Source organism: Rhamphochromis sp. 'chilingali', assembly GCF_963969265.1.
Source record: "Rhamphochromis sp. 'chilingali' genome assembly, chromosome: 18".
In the NCBI taxonomy this organism is placed as follows: Eukaryota; Metazoa; Chordata; class Actinopteri; order Cichliformes; family Cichlidae; genus Rhamphochromis; species Rhamphochromis sp. 'chilingali'.
The window spans coordinates 24,610,879-24,634,762 of record NC_137945.1 but is presented as its reverse complement, the minus strand read 5'-3'; the positions used below and the strand labels follow the sequence as shown (position 1 = coordinate 24,634,762).

Sequence of the window (23,884 nt, the reverse complement as noted above, 5' to 3'; positions counted from 1 at the left end):
CAGGGGCGCACCACATAGTAGTACACCACATACTTAATGCAACAGATATAACTGCTGTAAAACACTCCACTGTGGCTTATCTCAAAAGAGGGTACAAATAGATATTAAGCAAAAAAAGTATTTAAATAATATCACATTTTATGGGAAGCAAAAATGCATGTGTGCTAAGTGGAATGAAAGTGGGTTCCGTGTCTCACGCAGATATTCATTTAGTGTGTGTAATCATTAAAGCATTTAAGCAGCACCTCCCATTACTCTGTCTGTGCAGCTGGAATATTTGCAGTTTGTAGTTCTGATACTTGACGGTGAACAGGAGTTTAAAATGCTTTAGCGCCTGTGTGTATTTAGTGTAAGTGTTACTGTATGCTTTATGTGGTTATTTCTTGCATTGCAATAGACGCATCTCCACGAGCCTATGGGTGGCAAGCGGAAGAGGTGAAGAGCTGGGTGAGGGGGAGGGAAGAGAGTCATAGAGAGATGGAGAGAGAGCGTGAGTGAGTGAGAGAGGGAGCGAGGGAGGGAGAGAGAGAGAGATAGGAAGGGTGCAGGGTGCGCTCCATCCACAGCCTCTCTCACTGTGTCGGACTGTCATCCCTGGAGCAGTCGCCTGAATCTCCGCCACCCTGTGCAGCGGTCCTCCTCAGCTTTCATCGGGTTTTTAGAGTTGTAGCATGGATACGATTTAGGCTAACGCGTAAGACACCACCTAACAGTCATTAGTTTCATTTAAAGAAACCTCCTGAAGCTCTCCCGGCCGAAGTCACAATAATGATGGAGTACTGGAGGCAATGCGCGCTGTGGCTGATAAACTGCAAGGTGCTCCCAGCTAACCACCGGGTTACGTGGGACTCTGCTCAGGTATTTGACTTGGCTCAAACCCTCCGGGATGGAGTCCTCCTGTGCCATCTGCTCAACAACCTCAGACCCCAGACCATCAACCTGAAGGAGATCAACCTCCGGCCGCAAATGTCACAGGTAAGAAGCGGACCGCAGACACCCCCCTATTGTCCGTTCCTCCCTTTCGTCGCCGAAACTTGGTCCCGGTTGAGAGGGCCAGACTCCGTTAGAACTGAGCGTCTTTAAAGTTTCACTGCTTTTCGGTAAAAAATGAACTTCTGCTACAACACCATCAAATCTTAACTCGACTGCAGAGCCTTCATTTGTAATTCGGCACAACGTGGTTCACAAATAAAGGCACGGTTTCAACAAATGTCGAACTTTTCCAAAGATCTTGGTTGCCGCCGATCCCCAAACTGTGAGGTTCAGCGGCGGAAAGCGGCACAAAAGCGACGGTGTCAGCTCACGTTTGTTGCCGTGTCGTCAACTTGAGGGCCTTGTCCCTGTGCGAAACGTATGCCGAAGAAAAAAACGTGCTCCTTTCCATTTCAGAGAGCTCATATTCGCTGTTTTACGGAGTGAACAGGTTTGACAGACGGAGGGGGAAATCGCTAAAATATAGGAAAAAATGGACGGACTTTGGTAGCCAACTTTGCGCTGCATGAAAGTTGTAGCGTGAGCGAAAACGACCACAAGCTGACTTTCTCAAATTCTGTCACTTCACTTAGTAGCTGGTGGTTGGTGGTTGCTCTACAAGAGACAGGTCAGAAAATAAACATGGGCTCTTCAGCAGGCCTTTTGCGCATGATGTTTGTACACAGGGCATAAGATTAAGCCGTTCTTGTAAACGATGCTAATTAGAGAATTGTTTTTTGTTTTAAAGAAAAGATGATTCAAGATGACAGATAGGAGTGCAGTGCTTTAAAAAAGAAAAGAAAAGAGAAACCAAGCAAAAATGGCTTGTTTGGCTTGCCTAAGGAAGAGTAAGAGTTAACAAAGGCAACCATATAATCTCCTTTGTCTTTAGTTTATGGGATAGATAGATAGACAGATAGATGTGGCCATGTGGCTCTACTTTTATTTTGGTACCATCTGCTTCAATGACAGGACAGCTTGAACCAGGACCAGATTAATATTCACCTTCATAACAGTGAATCTGGGCGTCTGGCGTGGTGACAGCACACACAGTGACATAGCCACTCACCTACTGAGTCTGCAGGCCTGTTGTAGGAGTATTAAGCTGCCTGAATAACACACACAGCCGTGCACATACATTACCGTGTGTTACCTGTAATCGATGCTCTAATGCTCTCATCCACTCCAAACAGGTGATTAAGGTATGATATCTGTACCGTGATGTACTGCACGTCTAAAGGAGAGGAGGGGATTAGGCTTGTTTCCTGGAAAAAAGGCACAGTCGATATGATATGCAGTTACCGCTCGTTCACAATTGAATTGGGAATCCGCTGTTTGAGCTCTGCGTCCGGGTCAAGTGGCCGTTTTAAGAAAGCCTAGAAGATTTTAATGTTATCAGGGGCAGTGGAAGTAATCCTTTTCAAGGATCTGCTTACACAGTCAGTTGTGTAAACCTGATCGGGGCTGTAAGAGAAGCCTATTAGTCCATTTACTGGCAGATGCTACGTTTGAATCAATGTCACTGCTCTAACACAGAGTTATCAGTAGTTGAGTGTTGTCTGTCAGCCGTGACATAATGACATGCTGTGTGTGGAAAGGTTATGAACTGCATTTACGCTCAGTGCCCGGCCTGGCCCGGCCTAGACTAGCTTATTTATAGACAGACTGTGTTTTATGCACGGTTGGATGGCTTACACAAACCGAGTCAGTGATGAAGCCACACTCAAAGGCAAATGAGCATTAGTAGTAGGCTTGAGCACGATCCCATACGTTTACAAAGTCCATTCGGTGATGTTGCCACTGTGTTTTTGTATTTCCCAAATTCAAGTTAAACAGTGTGAAATGGCTTTCTCTGTTAAGTCCGAGGTTTCTAGGTGGGTGTTATTCTGTTGTAATTGCTAACGCAACACACATATTGTAGTTCACCTTTTGTTTTTTGCAGTAGGGTGTGAAGTGCATTACTTCCCATTGGCTGAACAGAATATCTACGAGAGCATAGCAGCAGTTATACACCTTTATGACCTCTTTATAGGTTCAGGTACTCGAAGCTTTGGTTCTGCTTACAAGGTATTACTATGAGCAGCGAGTATTTGTTCTCAGGCTGGCATGTCAGTAAAACCATAACTCATAGCTTTTCCTTTCAAGCACATTCACACCACATGAGGCTGGATATAAGCACCCCCAACTCCTCCTACATGCACATAATCGTAAAAAAAAAAGGGTGACAGAAGCCCCCTTACAACTTTCCTCCCTCTGTCTCCTCTAAGTTAAATTTATGAAACTGAGGGTGGAGCTGCTTCCCTCTTTCACCCTGCATAATTCATGAGGACCGTGGCAGCTACTTTATCATTGGCCAATAATAACACATGGGACGCCACTGTGGCCTCACCCATGGGACCTACGAGAGGGAAAGACAAAGGCAGTGGTAGGACAGGGCTACAAAGGGCCTGTCTAGCCTCCACAGAGGCATCTCAGAGGACATAATGGGACCTGCAGGGCTAGCCTGCTGCGTTGAGGTTGGCTGCTTTAATTAATGTATGATGCTTCAGAATCTCTGGAGAGCTCATGTGCATGATGTCGAAATCAGGGCTGCTTCTCTCTCTGCACCATTAATTGTGTTTAGGTTATTGGTAAGGTCTATATTGTGTTTCATTTCTGTTAGGAAATGGACCATGTCAGGCCATCAGAGACCCAGTAGGTCACTCGGATGTTGGATGAAAAAGCTGTGAAATGATCAAATAAAGTACCTGATGTCTGTATATTTTTTATTTATATAGCACCAAATAACAACAATAGTTGACCAAGATCTTACAATAATGCAGAGAAAACAGCAGCAATCAGACGACTATGATCAAGCATTTGGCGACAGTGGGAAGGAAAAACGTCCTTTTAATAGGAAGAAATTTCTGGCAGACTTAGGGAGGGGCAACAATCTATTGGGGATTCTCAGCTCATACTAATGAAATGAGTTGATGTGTACTGTAGCTTTTTTTCTGGTGAAGGCTACTTTTTTAAAGCTTTGAGTTTAGCATTTTTTCTGTTGCTCTTGGTTCTTGGAGCCTGAAGTGGCCATATTTGGCTAAGAAGTTGGAGGGCTAAGTTAACGCTAATGCTTACTTGGTTAGCAAAGTGCATCCATCAGTTATAGGGAACACAGTCATATATGCATGTTATCAACCTCTTAGGTGGTCTATTGCTACCAACTGGACAGCAAAGAATACTTTTTTATCAGGTAAAGATTCCCGACACAGTGAAAACACCACAAACACGATTATGAGGTCTAGTTCACTGACTCCAGTTAGCTACGGTGAAGCTTTGAAGACAACTGTTGTCTTTGTGGCTGATGTCTCATGTATTTAGGCTTCAATACAATATAAATAAATGAGGTATGTAAAAATGCACCTCTGCTGCAGTTGTCATTAAAGGGAAGTTGTCGAAAAAGAGAGTAAACATGCTTATTTCTTAAGCGACGTTGGGCAATGGAAGAGTCTGTGGGGGATGACTTGTTTTTAAGCCTTCTAGAAAACTGCAGTTTATGTTTTGGCACTGGTGTGTAGGCATCATTTTTCAAACTAAGAGGTTGCCCTTTGGTGAAAGGAAAAAAAAGATGTCAGTACAATGAACAAAGATTGGTTAAGTAGACATTCGTCTGTTTGTGTGTCTGGAATTGTGCAAACGGCACAGCATTTGCTTTTACCTAGCATCAGTATATCAGTATCAGGACCTAGTGTCAATATAAAGCAAGTTTTTGACCCATTTTGATCAGAGCTTTTACATTGCAGGGACGACCATAATTGTAGTCTAGACACAGCTCAACCACAGCCCAAGCAGCATTCTGGTTTTCTACCCAACAAAGACCACATAATCAGTAGTTGTTTTTGACTCAGTGGAATTCAGGCTTTAGCTTTAAGAGGAACCGTGGATTGCTTGTCATGGTGCAACCAGCAAACCCTCCCTGTGTGAGCTGGTTGCATTTGTCTGAGTGTCTGTCACAGAATGTACTAAAAACACAATAGTGAAAGGATAGGGTAAAGGACAACCAGTGACTGGCTGTGAATTTGCAAAGAACGCCATGAAATTGTTACTGCGTTGGGTTTAAAAGCATATAATTATATCATTTGATTGAAGTTGAAATCTGTCCTTGTGCCCCAAACTTGTCTAGCCTGCTGTTGCGTTCCATGACACAGGATTTTAAACTGCAGCTTCAGAGTGAGCACGCTGCCGCAAAACCAACCAGCTGCTAAAAGTCTGTCAGTCAGAGCGGCCGTGAGCTTCAACGTGCACAGGAAATCAGGAAATGGAATAGAGGAAGGAAGTGAAACTAAACATGCCCTCGATCAAGCTCAGACCAAAGAACGCAATTAAGAGAAAAGAAACTTCTCTCTTCACAGTGCACGAAAGAAGAAGAAGAAGAAAAAAAGAATTGTTCTTTATAGAATTGTCTTCAAAGATGTCAAGGCCGAGTCTTCATTTTTGGAAAGCGAAAGTGAGAGAATGACGGCGTGTGAATGACAGTCTGGTCTAATTTTAACACGCCTCAAACAGCAGAGAGGTTTTCAGAGAGCACTGAAGCTGATTAACAGTCAAAAAAAGCAACAGAGGATGCTTTCTTAATTTTTGCGCAGATACCAGCGAAGACCCGATTAACACATTTATGAATTCTATTAATGCGATGCAGACTAGTGTGATGTAATCTATCCATTATACTCTTTAAAACAACTAATAAACAGCAAATGTATTTATTTTTGATCATTTTCCATAATACATTTTGACAGGTGTGTGGTTTCACCTGACCTGGATCTGACTCTTTAAAGGTCTTGTACACATGGTGCGCTTAGAGAATGGTATTATACGCTATACATGGCACATATGTATATTTTATTGGACTCAGACCAAAGTTCTGTGATGCAAATCAAAGAAGCCACTTTCCCACTGTGAGCTCTGTGTACAGCAGGCTTCAAAGACTCAGAGGCTCGCGCTTCAGTTGCAGAACAAAAGTCAGATACAGAGATTTGAGTGGGAGAATGAGAAAGACAGAGAGAGGATGTCTTCATTTTCTTTTCAGTGCCTGTGCAATGAGGCAAGTCATATAAGCTGAGCAAAAGGGGCCTGCATCTACACAACAGATTGCGATCCTGTTTAAAGACGTGTAAGAGGTGCCTCAGATGTCAGCATCTAAATTTGCATTTGCAGGAATGTTTAGAGTAGCAAAGTTGAGGGTTTGGTGTGAAGTATCAGAGTGCAATTACAATGTGTTTATAGAGGAATAAAGCTTAGTGAATGGAATATCTAATGTAGTTTTTAATAAAAAGCAAGGGTATAGACAGGAAGGATGGGGGGAAATGGAGACAGGACAGAATAGTGATATTTCACATAGTGACCTTATATTGATATTGAGACACCAAATATTGATATTTTACTGTGAAAATACTATGAAGAAAAGGGCTAATCTTATGCACTGCAATCCTGAGATAATGTTAGCCAAGCAAACTTAAATCATCTCAACCGAAAAACAAAAGGCTGGACTGCTTACCTGGACAAAGCTTTGTCCTAATCCAGAGCAAGCTAATGGCTCAGTCACACGAGTAAAAATTGAACAAAAAAACTCACTGACAATAGTGTGACATCGGACTGATATCAGACCAATAGATTATTGATATCAGATCGACAGCAGACTAACTCTGCCTTATGACAACATTTATGGCAGGTTTTAGTGACAGTGTTGTGTATGTGTGCTTGACAATTTTATCTTTTTTGACACCGATATTGTACATCAGACAGATATTGACAAAACTGAACTCTGAGGACATTATTTCCAGTAATGAAAAGGTTATAAAATACAACATGTGCTGTTGCAATACTCAGCATATCACAAAATGTTAAATAGTAGCTGTTAGATTCAATGTAAATGCTTTATTTGTGCGTCACAGACTCGCATCTCACAAAGACCTGCTCTGTGGGTTATATGGACACTACGAAGTGTGCTTTTCTTGTTATAACAAGTCTGAAAAGAACTTCTAATGTTTTTGTGGGAGTAAGAAGCTGAAGTTGAGTCTTCTTGCTTATCAAGCACAATGAGGTTTGTGGAGTTTTATACATAGAATCAGAAAGCGTGAGTTTTATATCTGAAAGGATTTAACCTTCTCAGCCAGCTTCCAGTGACGTCACTTTGCTTCTCTGGTATCATATCTCATTAAGGTTTTGCACTGAAGTGTACTTTTTCAGCTTTTCTTCTTCTTTCTGTTGTTATGCAGAAAATTAGCACCAGTGACCGTCCTTAATACTTAATATTCTCATCCTTATTGTATGCGCACTCACACCTGTGAGTCCGCGTTGCATGCTAATTTTGCACACGCGACTAAGCGCATGCTATTAGTATGCAGTATGCAAGGGTTCAGAGACAGCTCATGAGTCCCATGATGACTCCATCTGAGCTGCTGGAGCTCGACTGCCCTCGTTGGTTCATTTTGAAGCAAAGATTGCACCTGTCAGAGTGTAAACACCACATTACTGCGCTCATGCACGCCACGTTGTTGCAAGGCTCCACGACCTTCAATTTACAATTCCGGTGCAGTCGCGTTAGTTTGTTCCAGCGTGTCACCCCGATGACGTGCACGTACATGTGCGGCTTTATGTACAGTGACATGGATGTAGACATTTGCAAAGACGCCATTGCGTTGCATCGCACTTGTGCACAGAGCAAACTGACCTTTCTTCCTGTCACCAAGGTAACAAGCTGAACCACAGCCAACCGGTAAAGGCTACGCTCCACGTTAAAACTATATGTAATGTATATGCTGATTTAATTAGGAGCTATTCGCTGGTGGAGAATGTACTTGCAATCAATATTTATTATGTTACTCAGTTGTGGTGCTTTGGATTCAGTTAATCACTGTTGAGTGCTCTGAGAGCTTTAAGAAAGTCAATACTGTCTGTTGTCTTTACTGGCAAACAATCATCATCACAAGTGGCATTCAGTTTTCAAGGAGACCCTCAGCGTACACTATGATTATGAACATTTAAAGAGGCGCATTAGTAAACAACAACTGCAGTTTTACCTTTTTTCCAAGCTCGGAAATGTCAGGATACTATTTGGAAGATAGTCTGGAGCTGCAGATGTACACATTGATGATACCAGCGTACAACCACCAACCACGCTCATAACCTTTTACTGACAGGTTTACTGTTGTAGGAAGCCTGGAGCTGGGAGAGATGGGTGGAAATGAATGGAGCTGCATATATCTGTTGTGCACATGAGGGAGATACATTTTCGTACAAGTGTATGGACCCGGAATAGAAAAACCGTCTGCAGTTCACGAGATTATTGTCTTTTCCTGCAGGGACAGTAATGTGTAAGGTGCCCTGTGCTGACAGTGAGGAGGTGATGGATGGCCTTTGTCTGTCGGAAATGGGAATGTCTGCATTTGTGTAATGGAGACAGAGAGGGGGTGAGTCCCTGAAATAGATTAGGAGCTGTTGTGACTCAATACATGTATAACACAGCACATGCAGGTGATGAGGACAAGGGACAAGGTCAATTAAAGGCCTGAAAGGTCGAATTAAAGGCTCTAATTTGCCAGAAATAAACCTTTGTGGAAGGTGTAAACGGAAAAACGTTCAGTTTATCCTTCTAAATGCGCGTCTTTTCGCAGCGTGGTTCCAAAAATAGGCCCTGCACAAACCCATATCAGTCAAAGCCCACTCGCCTGAATGGGCAGCGGCACACACGCATGCACACGCACGCACACGCACGGGTCAGATAGCCATTGACCTCGCTCTGTCAAGTAACACGGCAGAGTTGTTCACATTTTTGAACACAATCTTCCAAGAGGCAGAAAATAAGGGAGAGGAGGAAAGAGGAGGAGAAGGAGGAGGGATGCTGTCTGCTCACCATTCACGCTTCAGTGTTTGCTCATTCAGTGTGTACGTTTTATTTAGCGCTTGACACAGTTTATATGACATTCAACTCTCCACTTTCCACAACCCTGACTCCTTTTAATCCTGCCGAGCCGGTCACAGTTGAGTTGAAACTGCTTGACCTGCGTTGCCGCAGCCACGAGGGTTCATATCTCACACAGTAACACTAATTCACTCGGCTTATCGTCAGGGGTGGGGGCAGGGGTAAGCTTTGTGTACATGTGGGGGTCATCTGGGTTCAAACCAGGATTTAATGGAAAATGGCTTCCGAGTCACGTACTGGTGTTGTGGGGGAGGTAGCAGGGTTTTTCCCCTTTTGCCTCTTTGTTGCCACAGAGAGGCTCGGGGAGCTGTACTGTAAGCGTGCGCCTGGCTCTTTTGTGTGGATGTCAGAAATGTCACGAGAAAGACTTCCTGTCATCTTCACTTCTTCCTGTGATTTCTCACTTTAAGAATCGGGGGAGCTGAGCGTGCAGTTTAGAGTGCCATTCACCTTCATGTATGTAAATGTCATCAGGTGACGCTGATGACATTTACATACATGAATTTCAAAACTCTGCCTGGGCAACATGATGGTATTTGAATTACTGATCGTTCTGGCCTTTATTTTTAGGAAACTTTAATGCAATTGTGTGGTTTGGAGCACCTCTTATAAAAATGAAAGACTTGTGGACTTAAGCTTGAATCATTTGTTGTTTAGTTGCACAAAATCCAAAGAGGGCATCAACCATTTGTTTCATAATCTTGGTTGACTGTTTAGTACCAACTCAAAAACACTACAGCAAAGAGTGGAGTTACAGTTACGTCTGTGGCACAAACTCGGTTATTGCGATCAAATACAATGAATTTTCGATCTCACATGTCTTTGAATCAAAGACAGGATCAAGGTCTGCAACCACTTGGAGACCACTTGCAGTCTGCAGAATGACTTTGGTGGTAAAAGGGCAATAAGATGGAGTCAGTCTGATACGAGTTTGTTATTGAATGGGTTGACAACTGCATAAAGCAGCAATTAACAGTGAATAATCCAAAAATTAAAGCCTGTATGTATAAATTCGATGGTTTGCAGTTGCTTGCAAACCTTTGCCAGTCCCTCTGACAGTCTTTACAGTATGTCAAAATTGGACCGTGATTGTTTGGAAATAGATTACCTCCCACAAAGCGACCTGTGCAATCACCTTGCAGTTGAAACTGGTCATCCAGACGAGTGTGTTGCACGCTCCACCTCTGTTTGCTGCAACTACTTGTAATCAGGTGCTGAAATGTGAAGAAAAGTAAATCATCAGCCAACCACCGATTTCTTTTGTAGTTTCTTGGGTGGTTGTGGACCTATTTTTACTCTAGTGTGACTGAGGTTTGACTCAGTGATGCTTACTATTCTGTATATTTACAATGAAACATTAACGTTAACATGGCAACTTTTTCTCATAAACAGCTCTTTGGCCGTTTATGAGACATGTACCTAATTTTTCTGTATTTTTTTGCTGTTAGGAAGGTTGTATATGATGCAGAACATCTGCATTGAAAATAACTGGCTGCTTCATCTGTGATTCAGGCTGATCAGATCAATGATCCTAAACAGTCAGCTGAAAGAACCTGTAGAGTGATGGGGGTGTCAATAAAGTGATGTGGTGATCAGAGACTATAGAAAACCAACGACATTCACGAACTTTTAACAGTTTATTTTACCAGATAAACTTTTTTCAATTTTGAGGGAAGGGAGTGAAGTGACTACCAATGAGAGCGAAGGATGTAGTTGATTAGATATGACAGGGTGGTAAAAACATTAGTGGGTTACCTAGGCGACGGGAACATGGACCATCTGCTCGTGACCAACCATCATCGACAGAGTGATTAATAATGACAAAGGTTCATGTTTCTGCCATCATAAATTACCCTTTTTAAATTACACACTTTTCCATTCTTAGTTCAAAATGAGTGTTTAGCTTGAGTCATTCAGCTGGGAAAAACCTGCACATTCTCATTTTCTCTCACTCTCGTTGATACCATAATGCTTGTCCGTCACAATTACTCTGCATACTGAATGGAAGGATTAGCTGGAGCACCACGTAGAGCTCCTGGACACACAGATGACTTTTAAAGCTCGCCACGTCCAAAGGGAGTGGGAACCAATGAGCCTAGTCACATATGAAAAAAAAAAAAGCTGTTGATGAAGAGGTGGTAAAGAAGTTGTCGTTAACTAGCAGGGAATATTCAGAGTCACGAGTGAATGGGAGAATAATGGGGAATGAGACACTGCGTTGAATTTTATTGTAAAGCAAAAGCTGTGCAGTTTTAGTGCACTTTAAAAAACGGGGTTATTGCTTTACACCAGAAAGAAAAGCTGCTGAATGCTCGCTGATAATATTCTGTGAGGCTGAGTAAGATGATGAGCGTCTGGCTGGCTAGGCTGCCTGTTGTGATGATCCCAAGCCCAGGCGGAGAGAGAAAGGAGTGTTTTTGACAGTGTCAGCAGACCTCTGCCTGCCTCCCACCTCCCGTTTCCTGGTTACACAGCTGACAAAAGCTCCTACATGACATGGATGTGACCCGAGCGCTTGGATAGTGATATCTCACCCACCGGTTATGACTTAAGAGTCTTGGCAAAAGAGCTCCACAGATCAGGCCTGCGCACATGATGTAATTCACACCGGATACAATATCTGAGTGATGGAAAGTGGCAAGACAGTCAAACACAATACACCTAATGTATATATCTCCTCTACATTTCATGGTTTCCTCTTTGTTGTCCCATTTTGCTGTCAGCAAGCAGATGACATTTGGGGAGCTCTTACCTGAGAATTTGAATTCTTTGCACAAAGCTTTGGGTCCCTCTGCAAAATATGCTTTGTAATTAATTGATCATAAACAAGGTTCATGTGGGGCGATGGCCAAACGTCTGGCTGTATTTCATTGTGTATATCTATGAGAGAATGAGACCAGGATTTCATTAAGCAACACAATCCACACAGGGCCCATAAAAGGCTCCGGCTTGTTGCTATGGAACTTAGGCTTGTATCAAGGAATACATGAGCAGAAACTGGAGACTTACTGTGGATACAGGGACAGGGGACAAAAACACTACATTGATATACAGGATTTTTTCTCTTTGACTTCCACATGGTTAGTCTCAGAAATGAAATGCACTTGTAAGATTTTAAGCCCACCATACATCAGTCTTGTACTGTATAAACTATGCATTTTATCCAAACCTAACTGGCGCGTGTTTGGAGCTCCCTGCTGAGACTTCACAGCCTAATCTGTCTTTAAATCCTTGTTCTCCACAATGAAGCTGTTTGCTGTTTTCACTGAAGTACAGAAATAGGTGCATGAACATCGTTGGATGCATCTGCCTTGGATGCTGTGCAGTTTCAGTAGGAACATATTTGAATTGAAGGCTTTTAAATAAAGCTACTGCTCGTCCTATTTCGTAAATACACGACAAAAACAAGCGTGTTTGATAAGGGTCGCTGCAGGGGACACCGTGTCACAACGTCACGTCATAAGTTTTACTTGCAAAATAGAGTAAAATCTGTTTTTGGGACTGGATGTGAGAGACATAAAACCCCAAAGATACTGCAAATGTTAACCCTGTTTTAACAGCATTTTAAAGACGTTTTCAGTTCAACCAGGCTTAGTTGGGGTCTGAAAAGGAAAAGACATAAAAGAAAAGCATCAAATAAATAAGACAAAGTACAAACTTCGAACAAGCCCTTATTTAGACTTATTTAGCAGGAAATCTTTGTAGAGCCTAGAACGTAATCTACACAAGTGGTCGACATCGTTGCTTTAATCTTTTGGCGGTGCATTATTTGTTAATTACCTTGTACTCCTGTCCTGGTGTTTTATATGCAGTACCAGCCAAAAGTAACAATCAACCTGCTGGGATTTTTAAAAAGCCTTTGTTGTAGTCAGTTTTTTTAGAGGCTAACATATTTCATCCTCAAGGTTTTTCACTTTGTACATTACCTCAATTGATACAAGACAGACTAGTGACAATTGTGAAGTCACAATCGAACAGGACATTGACGATAGTTGCGGACTGTAGCGTCCTGATGTGTAGTTACATTGCACATAGTTTACGCTGTAGGTTGCGGTAAAGGTTTTCAGAGTTTTACGGTCTAGATATAGCTAGCAACGATCTAGCTTTCCAGCCAGAGGATCGATCCCCAGTGAGTGTAGTAGTAAAGGAAGTCTGTAATCTCAGGGGACTCTGTTTACTTAAACTATTTAATTCTTGGATCTTTCTGAAACATCTTTTTAGTTCATCTTCTCTACGCACTTAGCTTCCACCTGCAAGCTAATGTTAGCTTGCGTGTGGGTTAGCCACAGATGCTAAAACCACTTTAAACTGGGATATTCTGAAGCTCTAAGTTTTTTTGGACTTCATGGGTTGAGCTGCTGATTTGTGAATCTTTTCTCACATTAGGGATTTTGGCCATGCAATTGTCTCCAGCTCTCAAGTCTGTTTTTTGAGCTGTTTTGACGTTATGGCAAGGCACAATCTCTCCTTGTGCTTGCTGGATGAGGCTGCTGCCACTGGGAAATGCAGTTTGGTTGATGTTCTTGGTGTCTAAGGTTTAAGTGGGTCGCCTCGTCATGTTAACATCCGCGTGAATGCGGAAGATCGCACTGAAACATGACTGATGTTATTCACCCCACCTGTCAGTGGTCTTAATGTTATGGCTGACTGGTGAATATCAGACTTTCTCTTAATGGCAAATTCAGATTTTTTGAAATTTTCTTTTAGAACTCACTCTCTCATTGGCCTGGACATGGAGTCTGGATTCATATGTACGCACACACACGCATGCACACACTTACACATAAGGCCCTTCGATTCTTGCGCCCCAGAGAGTCACTATTGCAGAACAAAAGCTGCCAGTGGAACAGTTAGCGGTTGCCTCATCCTGCTCCACTCTTGTTAATACAATTCCCTCTTTGCTGTCTTCGGCTCAGTGCAGTAGAGAAGCTGTCTTTCATATAGCATGTCCTCTGTGAAGCTGCTTCCCTTAGATAATATAGTGAGGTCCTTTGGGACTCTCCAGAGACTCCAGGCAGACAAGATGTGCTTGTCTGATAAAAGAAAGTGATGTGTACAAGTGTAAACATTCAATATTATTCACTCAGTGCTTGCTTGCTGCTCTACTCTTATCTGGAGCTCGCTGGCTGGGGGCTTTTCTTTCTCCTGTGAAGCCATCTGTAAAGTGTAATTCAATTGCGGCAGAGAGGCATTTTATATTTGATGCGTGGACATGCTCCGCACAGACAAATCTGATTCTGCGTCGTACCATGAGAGGGAAGGTGTGTCACGCATAACAGAGTAACTCTGGGCTGCTTTGCATCCTTTCCCGTGCTCCTAGTTTTCTGAGGCGACACTGACTCAATTAGTTTACCAAAAGTTGCCATACATGATTGCAGTCAGGCCTAAAGGTATGGACTCATATATGTGGTCTGTTTAGCAAGCAGGAAACAGCGAATGAAATCTGTTTCCTGCGAACTTGTTACCCAAGAAGAAAAAGAAGAAGACAGTCTCTTTTAAGATACTCAAATAAAAAACTAAAAAAAAGGACCTATAGAAAGATCGTGGCCTTTAGAAAAACAAGCTGTATTTCTCCTAAAATGCTTCCACGCAATTAAACATGGCTGTCACCTAAAGTAACCGAGTGTTTCTGCCCCTAATTCACATGCTCCTGAGATTTTTCAGACATTTTACAAAGCTGACGGTGCTGATGGGCAATGAAGTTAGTCTATCTTACTTCACAGCTGCTGATATATACACAGCAGTGCAGTGCTTTCAGTTGTCTACATTCATTGTAGACTCTGATCCCTTTGTCCTGGTTTGACCATAAGTCGTCACTGCTCAAATGCACAAGCTGAAACCACACAGCCGTTCCTGTTGTGACTCTGTGTTGGCTGTGATATTGTGTTGTCTTAGTACCTGACGTGTAAGTATTGATTTACTGATAGTTCCATCACGTAAGTGTCATTTTGTCATGTAACACGTCTAATAATGCTCGGATGTAAAGCAAACAAACAACCAAAAAAGTGTTCCCAGCAATTTGGTGCATAGTGGTGTGGCCAAAACCAGTACAAAATCAGAACTTTCGGAAACATCTCTTACATCAGCATCCTTTTTTTGTCTTCCATCCTGTATTAACTACGGGAAGGCTAAGTCGCGGATGCTGCATGCTGGTTAAGCCCTGTGTGTTGACATCACCCCCCTTCACTCACTTAGTGCCAGCAGTTCTACGAAAACAGTGTTAAACATCTTTTACTTAATACTTTAGACCTTTCCCCCCCCCCCCACCCGTGTTTTTCAGTGGTTCCACATAATATGGATAAACAGTTTCTGGGCTGAACTCCATTAAGATCATTAGCAAAAGTTTCAAGCTGCAGATGAAGCAAAACACTTGCACGCTCAGTAAATGACCTTGTTTATTAGTAGAGTTACTTATTGATCATTTGATTCAATTTTCACGTGTCAACGTGCACCCTCAGCTGTAATTAAGCTCTAAGGCTCAGAAAGAGTTTCTTTTCATCTTCATTAGTGTATTTGCATTGTGCTGCTTGCCTGCTAATAACCTTGTTGCCTAGTATGGAAAATAGACGTCTGTGCTCAGCAGAAAAATTACTATAGTGGCAGATTTTGAGGTGAAATCCTCAGATCCTCAGTTTGGTCCTCGGAAGAGACAAATCTCCATTAGGCTGCATCATTAAGAGCCAAATCAAACACGCTATGGTTACACCTTGTGAATAAAAGAGCAGCTGAAAGTAGCTTTAGAGTATTCACATTCAGTCTGTGGTCAGACCAAATCAGCTATTTGCTAATCTGTCATTGTCAGACTGAAATATTCAATAAACAAAAGGGTAAAAAAGAGACGGAAGAAACACCCTTCATCCATCTAACTAGTGTTGATTTTGCATAATTTGTCCTCAAGAGGGCACTCCACAGTCTCCCTGTTGGCAACACAACAATGAAACAATGGCGTCAGATGTTACAGATGTCTGTTACGCGTACCGGTGGTGAGGTTTAAAACAACACTTTGTCCATACCTAGTAGAGCCCAACAGATATAGGATTTTTAAGAACAGTACCGATATTTGTTGATTTTACAATGTGATATATCGATATATGAGCCAATAATTCTTTTCCATACACATGATACATAAACAGATTTCCTTAACATTTACTATGTACGATTATTTACTTGTTCACACTCTATCTGACTCTGTTTGAATCAGCTGGTTGTTGTATTTGTGGCGTTCCAAACACGTGTTGCCAACTGGGAAATTGCCCTCTAGTGGACAAAATATACGTATATATATATATATATATATATATATATATATATATATATATATATATATATATATATATATATATATATATATATATATATATATATATATATATATATACGTATATAAACTACCCAAAATATGTTGACAGAGGCATTTCAGGGATTTTGAATCAATCTGAGCTCCAGATGGGTTAATTGTTAATCACGTTAGCCATGATGACGCCGTTAACGCCACATTAACTTGTTATCGCCGAGTAACCCCTTACACGGATTGATCTGCTTGTAACGCGGATTAGCCCATTTTAATGCATTAACGCGGATCAGTCTGCGTCAATGCTGACTAATATATATATAGAGAGATAAATTTATATAGATAAATCTATTGGACAATATAAATGCTGATACTGATAGATTGGCAAATAGCGAATATTAGCTGATAATATTTAAATATTATCTGGCTCCAATAGCTAGTGCCAATACCAATAAATGCTTCTGTTTTCTTCAGTTTTTGTACTTATTTACTTCCAACTTTATATCAGGGACACAATAAACCTTCAGTTTAAAAATAAATAACGCTAGTGTAACGTCTTTCAGCTCTTTCTCAAACTATCTTTCAACATTTAGCCACTTTGAAAGTGATTTAACGCAGCACATTGTCCAAAGCTGAAATGGAGGCTGAACATAAACACACCACAACAGTATATATACAGATGTACTTGCCTGTGCGCCCAATATTATCAAATGTACAAGAGTTATGTAGCTATGCATTAATGTTAGTAATGTACTTTTGAATTTGGAAATGCAGCAACTATAACCAGCCAGCTTATATGTTTGGTGATTGTTAATGAGCTGTGTTTGAAGCATTGCTTTTTAAATTGTATTTGAAATAACCAATTTCTCTTGGGATTTTAGCTTTTAATTTGCTCTTGTGCAGCAATTTGCTGAAGATAAACATCACAATCATAACTTTATGGAGGTTTTGACTCAGTTTAGACTGTGAGATCCAGATAATGCAATGACATAATTAGTGTATACACGTGGCATGTGCAGTTAGCCAACTATTCAACTGATAAGTCAATAATAAGGACGTTTCTTAAAATTTCTGTTTCGTTTACATGACGATAGCAGAGACGATGTACTGTATGGGGAGGAGTAACCAAGATCTCGGCCTTTCTCTCCCTGCTCTGTTGAATTATCTTTTCCTTTATTATGTAGTACTTATTTCAACAGCAGATACATCATATTAGTGAAACACGACGCCTTTAAGCACAGCTTCCCCCCTCTCTCAGAGCTGCGGCCCTCCATTGTCTTAAACTGCGTGGCCTGATTTGACAGCGAGAGTGAAAGCTGTCAAGCACTATCCAAAAAGCAGAAACTGCACGGTGATGTCATAAAGACACGCGCACAGACACGCAGCCATTTGGAAAGAAAAGTGAAACATCACGATACTGCCTGTAAATTTACCGTCCTGCCACTGACACATGAACCCTTTCTGTCTCCCCGACACAGTTCCTGTGCCTGAAGAACATCAGGACTTTCCTGGCAGCGTGCAGCGACGTCTTTGGCATGAAGAAAAGCGAGCTCTTTGAGGCCTTTGACCTCTTTGACGTCAGGGACTTTGGAAAGGTAAGGCACGACTGCTACAGGCCCGATAAAGAACGTGACGGAGGCTTTGGCATCGGCAGCCTGCATCCACCCTCGCTGTGTGCGCCAGCTGTCCCCAAAGACTGTTCTGAATTAGTCAAATGTGCTGTTACACCCACTTTTGCCTTTGTCTTTAAGTCACGCAACTTGGAGCTACATTTTTATTAGTCTTTCAGTGATTTCTTTCTTAAAAGGCAGACTTGGTCTTTGTGAGAGCATCTGAAGTGTAATTAGAAGACACCGGTTTTCCCATCACAGGTGCTAATAAATGCAGTCTGAGGCCACAGTTTGGCTTGCTTCACACTCCCAAATCACGAGTAAAGCTGAAGTCAGCAACATGACCCAGCACTTTAATCGCTTCCTCTCATTAAAGTAAAAAAGTCAGCGTGCAGACGTTAAACGGGGGGGTTAAACGTCTGGCCTCCGGTTCGTTACTTTGATAGGGCTCTCAGTCTTCACTCGCAGGGCTGTGGAAGCGTCTGCGGCTCTCCGGCAGCCCTCGGGAAGTCCCCAGGAGGTTAATTTAGAAATACCAGGCTTGAGCAGAAAGAGGGTGCTGCTGCATTTTGGTGCACACGATGTGTTTACAAGATGACAGGGTCATAAATCCAGAGCTTAAAATGTGTGTATGTGAGAGCGAAAGACTGAAAAGCATCGATAGGAATGAAAAGTTACTCTGAAACACTAACTACTGGAGCACTGCGAGCTCACCGGTCAGGTGGCAACACTTGAGAGGAAAAAGTTAAAATGGGGTACTTCAGAAGAGCACAGCAACAACACTCAGTGCTCACCTTGTGTTAGAGTTCAACTCTGTGTTTCAGCTACACTTTCACAGCTCGCTTTGAATTATTGGAACATAATGAAGATCTTCTCCATCTTCTCTCTAGCTTTTGTTTTTAAACTGGTGTACTAAACTGAATTAAGTAGCTGAGAAAATTAAGCCAACCATTCATTAAGTCAGTTATAATTAAAAGATATTTGGACTGAGGCATGTTCCTTTCTTTATTTCCTGGTAGAGCGAAATACAAATACAAATCTGTATCCTTGCTTCTCAGAAACAAACAAATGTTAAGGTTGATTTATGCTTGTAATTGTACATTCTCATATTTTACTATTCAATTGTTAACTCCTGTCCTTCCAATAGGATAAACACAGATTTGTACAGGGCTTCAGTTCTGTGTTAACCAGATACGATTTGGTGGCAGGTCCATGCTAGCTGTTTTGTTTCTAGTCTTTATCCTGGGTTAGCTAGCTACAGCAATGTGAAAGAGAACAGTTTCACAGGATTGTATAAGGTCCTGTGTACCCTTACTGACTCCATAGGAATTAAGAGGTTAAGTAGCAGTCGGGGGCTTCTAATGGACTCGATTAACTGATCATCAGTGAGTGTGAGCACCTCTATAAAGCGGTCTTGGCAGTTTGTTGGTCTGAAGCATTCATACCAAATCATCACCCCTCATTGTGTGTGTTAACACAGTGTCACAATCTTTACAGGAATGGACGTCCCAGTAGAGTCAGAGCCTCATGTTCGTGACAGTACAGTTAGAAAAAGACCGAACAGGGATGGCTTGCTTTGAAAGATGACCAAGAAAAAGCCTCTTCACTCTATAAAGAACATGGCAGCGCAGCTTATGTTTGCAAATCAAAATCTGAACAAGCCTCATGACTTCTGTAACAACATCCTTTGTACGGATGAGACTGAAGTGGCGATATCTGGCCATGATGATGTACAAGCACCACATATGGTAAATGAATGGCCTCAAACCTCAATGAGCCGAGGCGATGCTGTAACGAGTGGGTTGTGTTCCCTCTAGGATGATGTACAAACTCATGTAGAAAACCTCTTGCTACTAAAGGTGGTTCTACCAGCTATTGAATCATGGGATGTTGTTTTTTACAGTACTGTAGAGAGTCCTGTGACTATATTTCACATGACTATATTTGGTTCGAAGCTTTCAAACAGGAAATTAAAATGTTCTCACATAGAAGGATTTACATAGAATTTGCTTTTTTGATATTGGCCACATTAACCCGCTGCTACTATTTATTTGGAAGTAGTACATGAGGTAGAGCTTTTTTTGGTGCATGGTTACAGTTTCAATGGCTTACAGAACCTGTCAGTGAGAGACTGATAGAGTCAGACAGAAAGCAATAAGTTCAGGGTGTTGCTGCTGAAGAATCATTCTGGGGTCTGATTTTGGCCGGATTTTTCTCCACTGGTTTCAGTTGGTGGAGGGAGAACTTCGATGATTCTTGAGTGAATCCCACTTTGCCATGAGTGACTCTACCATCTCTGAAATTAGACTGGAAGCTGGTTGGTAATCCTCGCTCGGCTGGCTCCGCAGAGGCTAATGGAGCGAGGCGGGCAGGCGATGAGCGAAGCTGCCATTTACGTGACTTTTTCAGTTTTTTTTATTTTATTTTATTTTTTTTGTTGTTTTAAAAATAGCTGCCGGCCTGCTTCTGAATAAAACATCAGCTGGCCTGTTTATTTGAGAGTTTATAGACTTAGATATAGAGTCTGTGCTGGGAATATCTCTGTCTGCTTCAGCAGTCGCACTGTGTAATCTGAAAGGTATTAAAGTCCTTGACTCTGCTACTTTAGAAGCTGGGAAGGAGCATTAAAGGGAGAAATCCTTAGAAAACATGACCAGACTAGGAAAATCAAGGGCGCGTTTAATTTGTAAAACTGGTAAAGGCTTTGTGTGTTAGGCTGCTGTTCGGTATTGAGGTTACCTGGGCGTTTAAACATGGCAGGTATTTTTAGGCCACTGCCGACACCGGGCCAGCCAGAGAGCATGTGAAGCTAAGCCACCGCGGTCAGGAAAGACGACAGAGACTGAAGCGAAGGACTGAAAACCTCCCTCCTCCCCTCTCTGCCCTACATTCTGACAGATTTTCTTCTTACCCCTGCTTCAATATGGACTGTTTCGCTACCTGGAATTACTGACCCACATCACAGTGTGGCTAAATGCTACAGATGCATTTGAGGGCATTTTTGTTATTTTCTTTTTTCCATTCTTAAGACAATGACGTAAATGTTTGGTTTAACTGTTATTTCGAGCAGTAATGGACTACATTTCATCGGCGGGGATTGCTTCAGTTTTTGACATTAGTTTAGTGTCTTTTCCAACCTTACAAGCAACTTCCATTATCTCTTGTTTTGCGTGAATACCTGTTGGGACCTGGAAATTGTAGCTGGAGATCTGCTCTTAAAATTTGTAGTGGGACGATTGTTGCTTGTACAAACTGGATAATGAGGAGTCTTTTCATCCGGCTGTGAAGGCAACAAAAAACTTGATCTTTCTCTGTTACGTAAAAGTTCATACAATTCATGCAAAATCAAAGATGCTCACATTTTTAAAACAACACATTTTGCTGTTAGATGTCTTAAGCGTGTGGCTCGAGTTCCTGAAGTCTTGTTGCAATACGATTTGTAAGCAACCCCTGGAGACTCAAGAACAGTCAAATTTTGAACAGGACGTCTTATTTTTGCAGTTTGCTAAAAAAAAGAAGACAAAATCCAGATTTCTTGTAATGTTACTGTTCCATCTCTTTTGATCTCATCACTCCGTAGATACAGTTACATTTGTGCAAACTGCCATATCAGACCTTACTGTACCCACATACACATCTGTCTGACTGCTTTTGAAATTTGAACGCGCCTCGGCACAGCGCCGTGATATCAGCCAGTCACAGAGACAAAAGCAGCAGGTCTGTCTGCAGACCTTTCTGTTCGGTGCAAGAACATCTGGTTTGAACATCTGTCTTGTAGACACATGAGGGCTTGTGGGTTCTGCAGGGAGAACAGAAACTTGGATGTGCAGGCCGTGCACACACTGACACACACCTGGCTGACAGAGAGGAAGAGCGAGAGGGCTCCAGAGTTGATCTGTGTGCGATATTTAGGGCAATAGAGCTGCAATATATCCCCTCACTGTTATATCTGTGGAAGTGTTTGGCAGCGTGGGCGAAGAATCCACAACGTGTGTTTCACTGTAAGGGTTACAGTCATTTTACCATACTGTGTGTCCACTGAATGTATAATAATACAATGCGTAGCTATTACATGGGTGTAATCAGTGTACTGTCTACATCCTGAAGCTTATGTGCCCCAGATGACATCACTAGCCTGATTATGTTGCACACACACTGAAACAATATTGTTTTGTCTCCAAGCTCTTTTGTGTGCTAAGATGTGCACAAAATGCATGAGCTTTTAAAAAGACCTTTTCCTTACATATCATAGGAAAAATGTGCCATCTTGTGCTTAGTGTGAAAGTTTTACATGTTAGGAAAGTTTTAATGAATGAAAACACATACTGCCATCATCATCTCTGTCAGTGACTAATTGTCTCATTTCTATTTTATTGCTAATTCCAACTTGTGTTTTTTAAATAGAATCAAAGTGCTGACGGGATCTTTCCATGCTCACACAGTCACATGGTGGGCAGTTTATCCTGGAAACAATGACTCGCTTTTTTTTTTCTCAGCTTCAGTTTTTACACTTCAAGGAAACAAGATCGTGCAACAACCGGTAGCTTAAGAAGTGCTGGCTAGTTGATTTTTGTTTCCAGTCTTTAAAGAGTATTGCGCTGACCAAGCTTTTTTGGTTCTGTGGTCATCTGGATGACTGGTGGATGCTCAGGCCTCCACCCCTGTATAGTAACCCTCCATTATGTACTGTATCCCATTTTCTACAGCTTTGCATGTGCCAGAAGATGCTACACCTGCATATTGTTAGCTGTGTGTCATGTAAATCATCTGGTAATGAGTGACTACTCTTGCATGCTGTTGTTTTCGCAGCTGCGCCCGACTCATTCATCTGCTTCCAGATCCCTGCGTTTTCATTACGCGTTCTAGTTTCATTAATCAGGCAAGGGTTTCCAGGTTTCCACAGTCCTACGGTTACAGTTTGATTTCGTCTTCATATAATATCAGCAAGAGGTTACAACGGAGCAGGTATCCAGTCAGGAATCAACCTCTAACACAGCAATCCCCAACCCCCGGGTCACGGACCCGTTTGGTACCAGGCCGTGAGAGTTGAGGCTCGGGTGTGAAATTTATGGTTTTCAGGGTTTTTATTGTCATTTTTTATCGCTAACCCGGTTTCCCTTCTCCCGTGTGTTATGAATAAATCTTTTTTTTTTGGTACGGGTTTTATTTTGTTGTATTTATCCACGACACCTTAAAGGCCGGTCGGTGAAAATATTGTCAGGCATAAACCGGTCCGTGGCGCAGAAAAGGTTGAGGTCCGTTGCTCTAACAGTGGCTTTCTAGCTTTTCTTTCTTTTTTAAATATAATATGATGCAGGTTGTTTTGGGTTATTTCTTTTTTTTGTTCTTTATGTTTTGGATGGGGTGTCTAAAAGAGGTCTGGACCCTTGAAAGCAACTGTCCTTCTTGGAGGACAGCAGGGAGATAGGGGTTATTGATTGCTGTCTTCCTCCTCAGTTGACTGTGATAAATTTAACTGTGGAAATCCACTAAAGCCTGATGCATCTCCTGACCAGCCACCCCCCCATCATTTCTCCCTCTCTGTCTATTTCCTTTGTCCTTCAGCTGTACTGCTGATCACTGTGGTCAGATATCATATGTCTAATGGATCCTCGGGTTGTATCCCTGCACCACAGGGCTGAGCTGCAGGAACAGTGAGTCGCAACTGCTTCGGAGGCACATTTTAAAGGCTACAATTAGGTTATGATCAGAGTAATTGCTGGTCATTATTTTGTTCTCCGCCCCAGATATGGTAGAGATACCTCACGGGTTGTTGCTAACATCTTTCCAGCACGGCGTTGGAGGTTGGTGGTGTCGTAGGTGTCAGTCGATTAAACCTGCAATTAAACTCTCAGCCTCGCGGAGCAGTGAACCCACCTACAACAGACTAATTAGTCTGGCTTTGAAAGTGTAGCCTTCTCTCCCATCATGGTGTAATGACTTTTCTGCTTTGTGACAACACAACAAAAGGTTACAAAGATGTCAGTAACACAGAAAGGAGCTCGGTTTATGGCTGTTTTGTGTGGTTTTTTTAATGCTAAATGAGGCCTT

At 42.0% G+C, this 23,884-nt stretch overlaps 1 protein-coding gene across 2 annotated transcripts in view; it reads left to right on the top strand.

Moving 5' to 3' along the window:
* The first annotated feature begins 422 nt into the window (after positions 1–422).
* The window catches only part of vav3 (vav guanine nucleotide exchange factor 3), a 99,829-nt gene continuing 76,367 nt past the window's right edge, over positions 423–23,884 (top strand). Inside the window, exons 1-2 of one of the 2 annotated variants that reach the window (XM_080865742.1) lie at positions 423–975; positions 17,702–17,818. In XM_080865742.1, coding sequence (XP_080721868.1) covers positions 769–975; positions 17,702–17,818 — 324 coding nt within the window. In that variant the 5' untranslated portion in view covers positions 423–768. The remainder of the gene's footprint in view (positions 976–17,701; positions 17,819–23,884) is intronic. The other variant, XM_080865743.1, reaches the window with a different exon arrangement.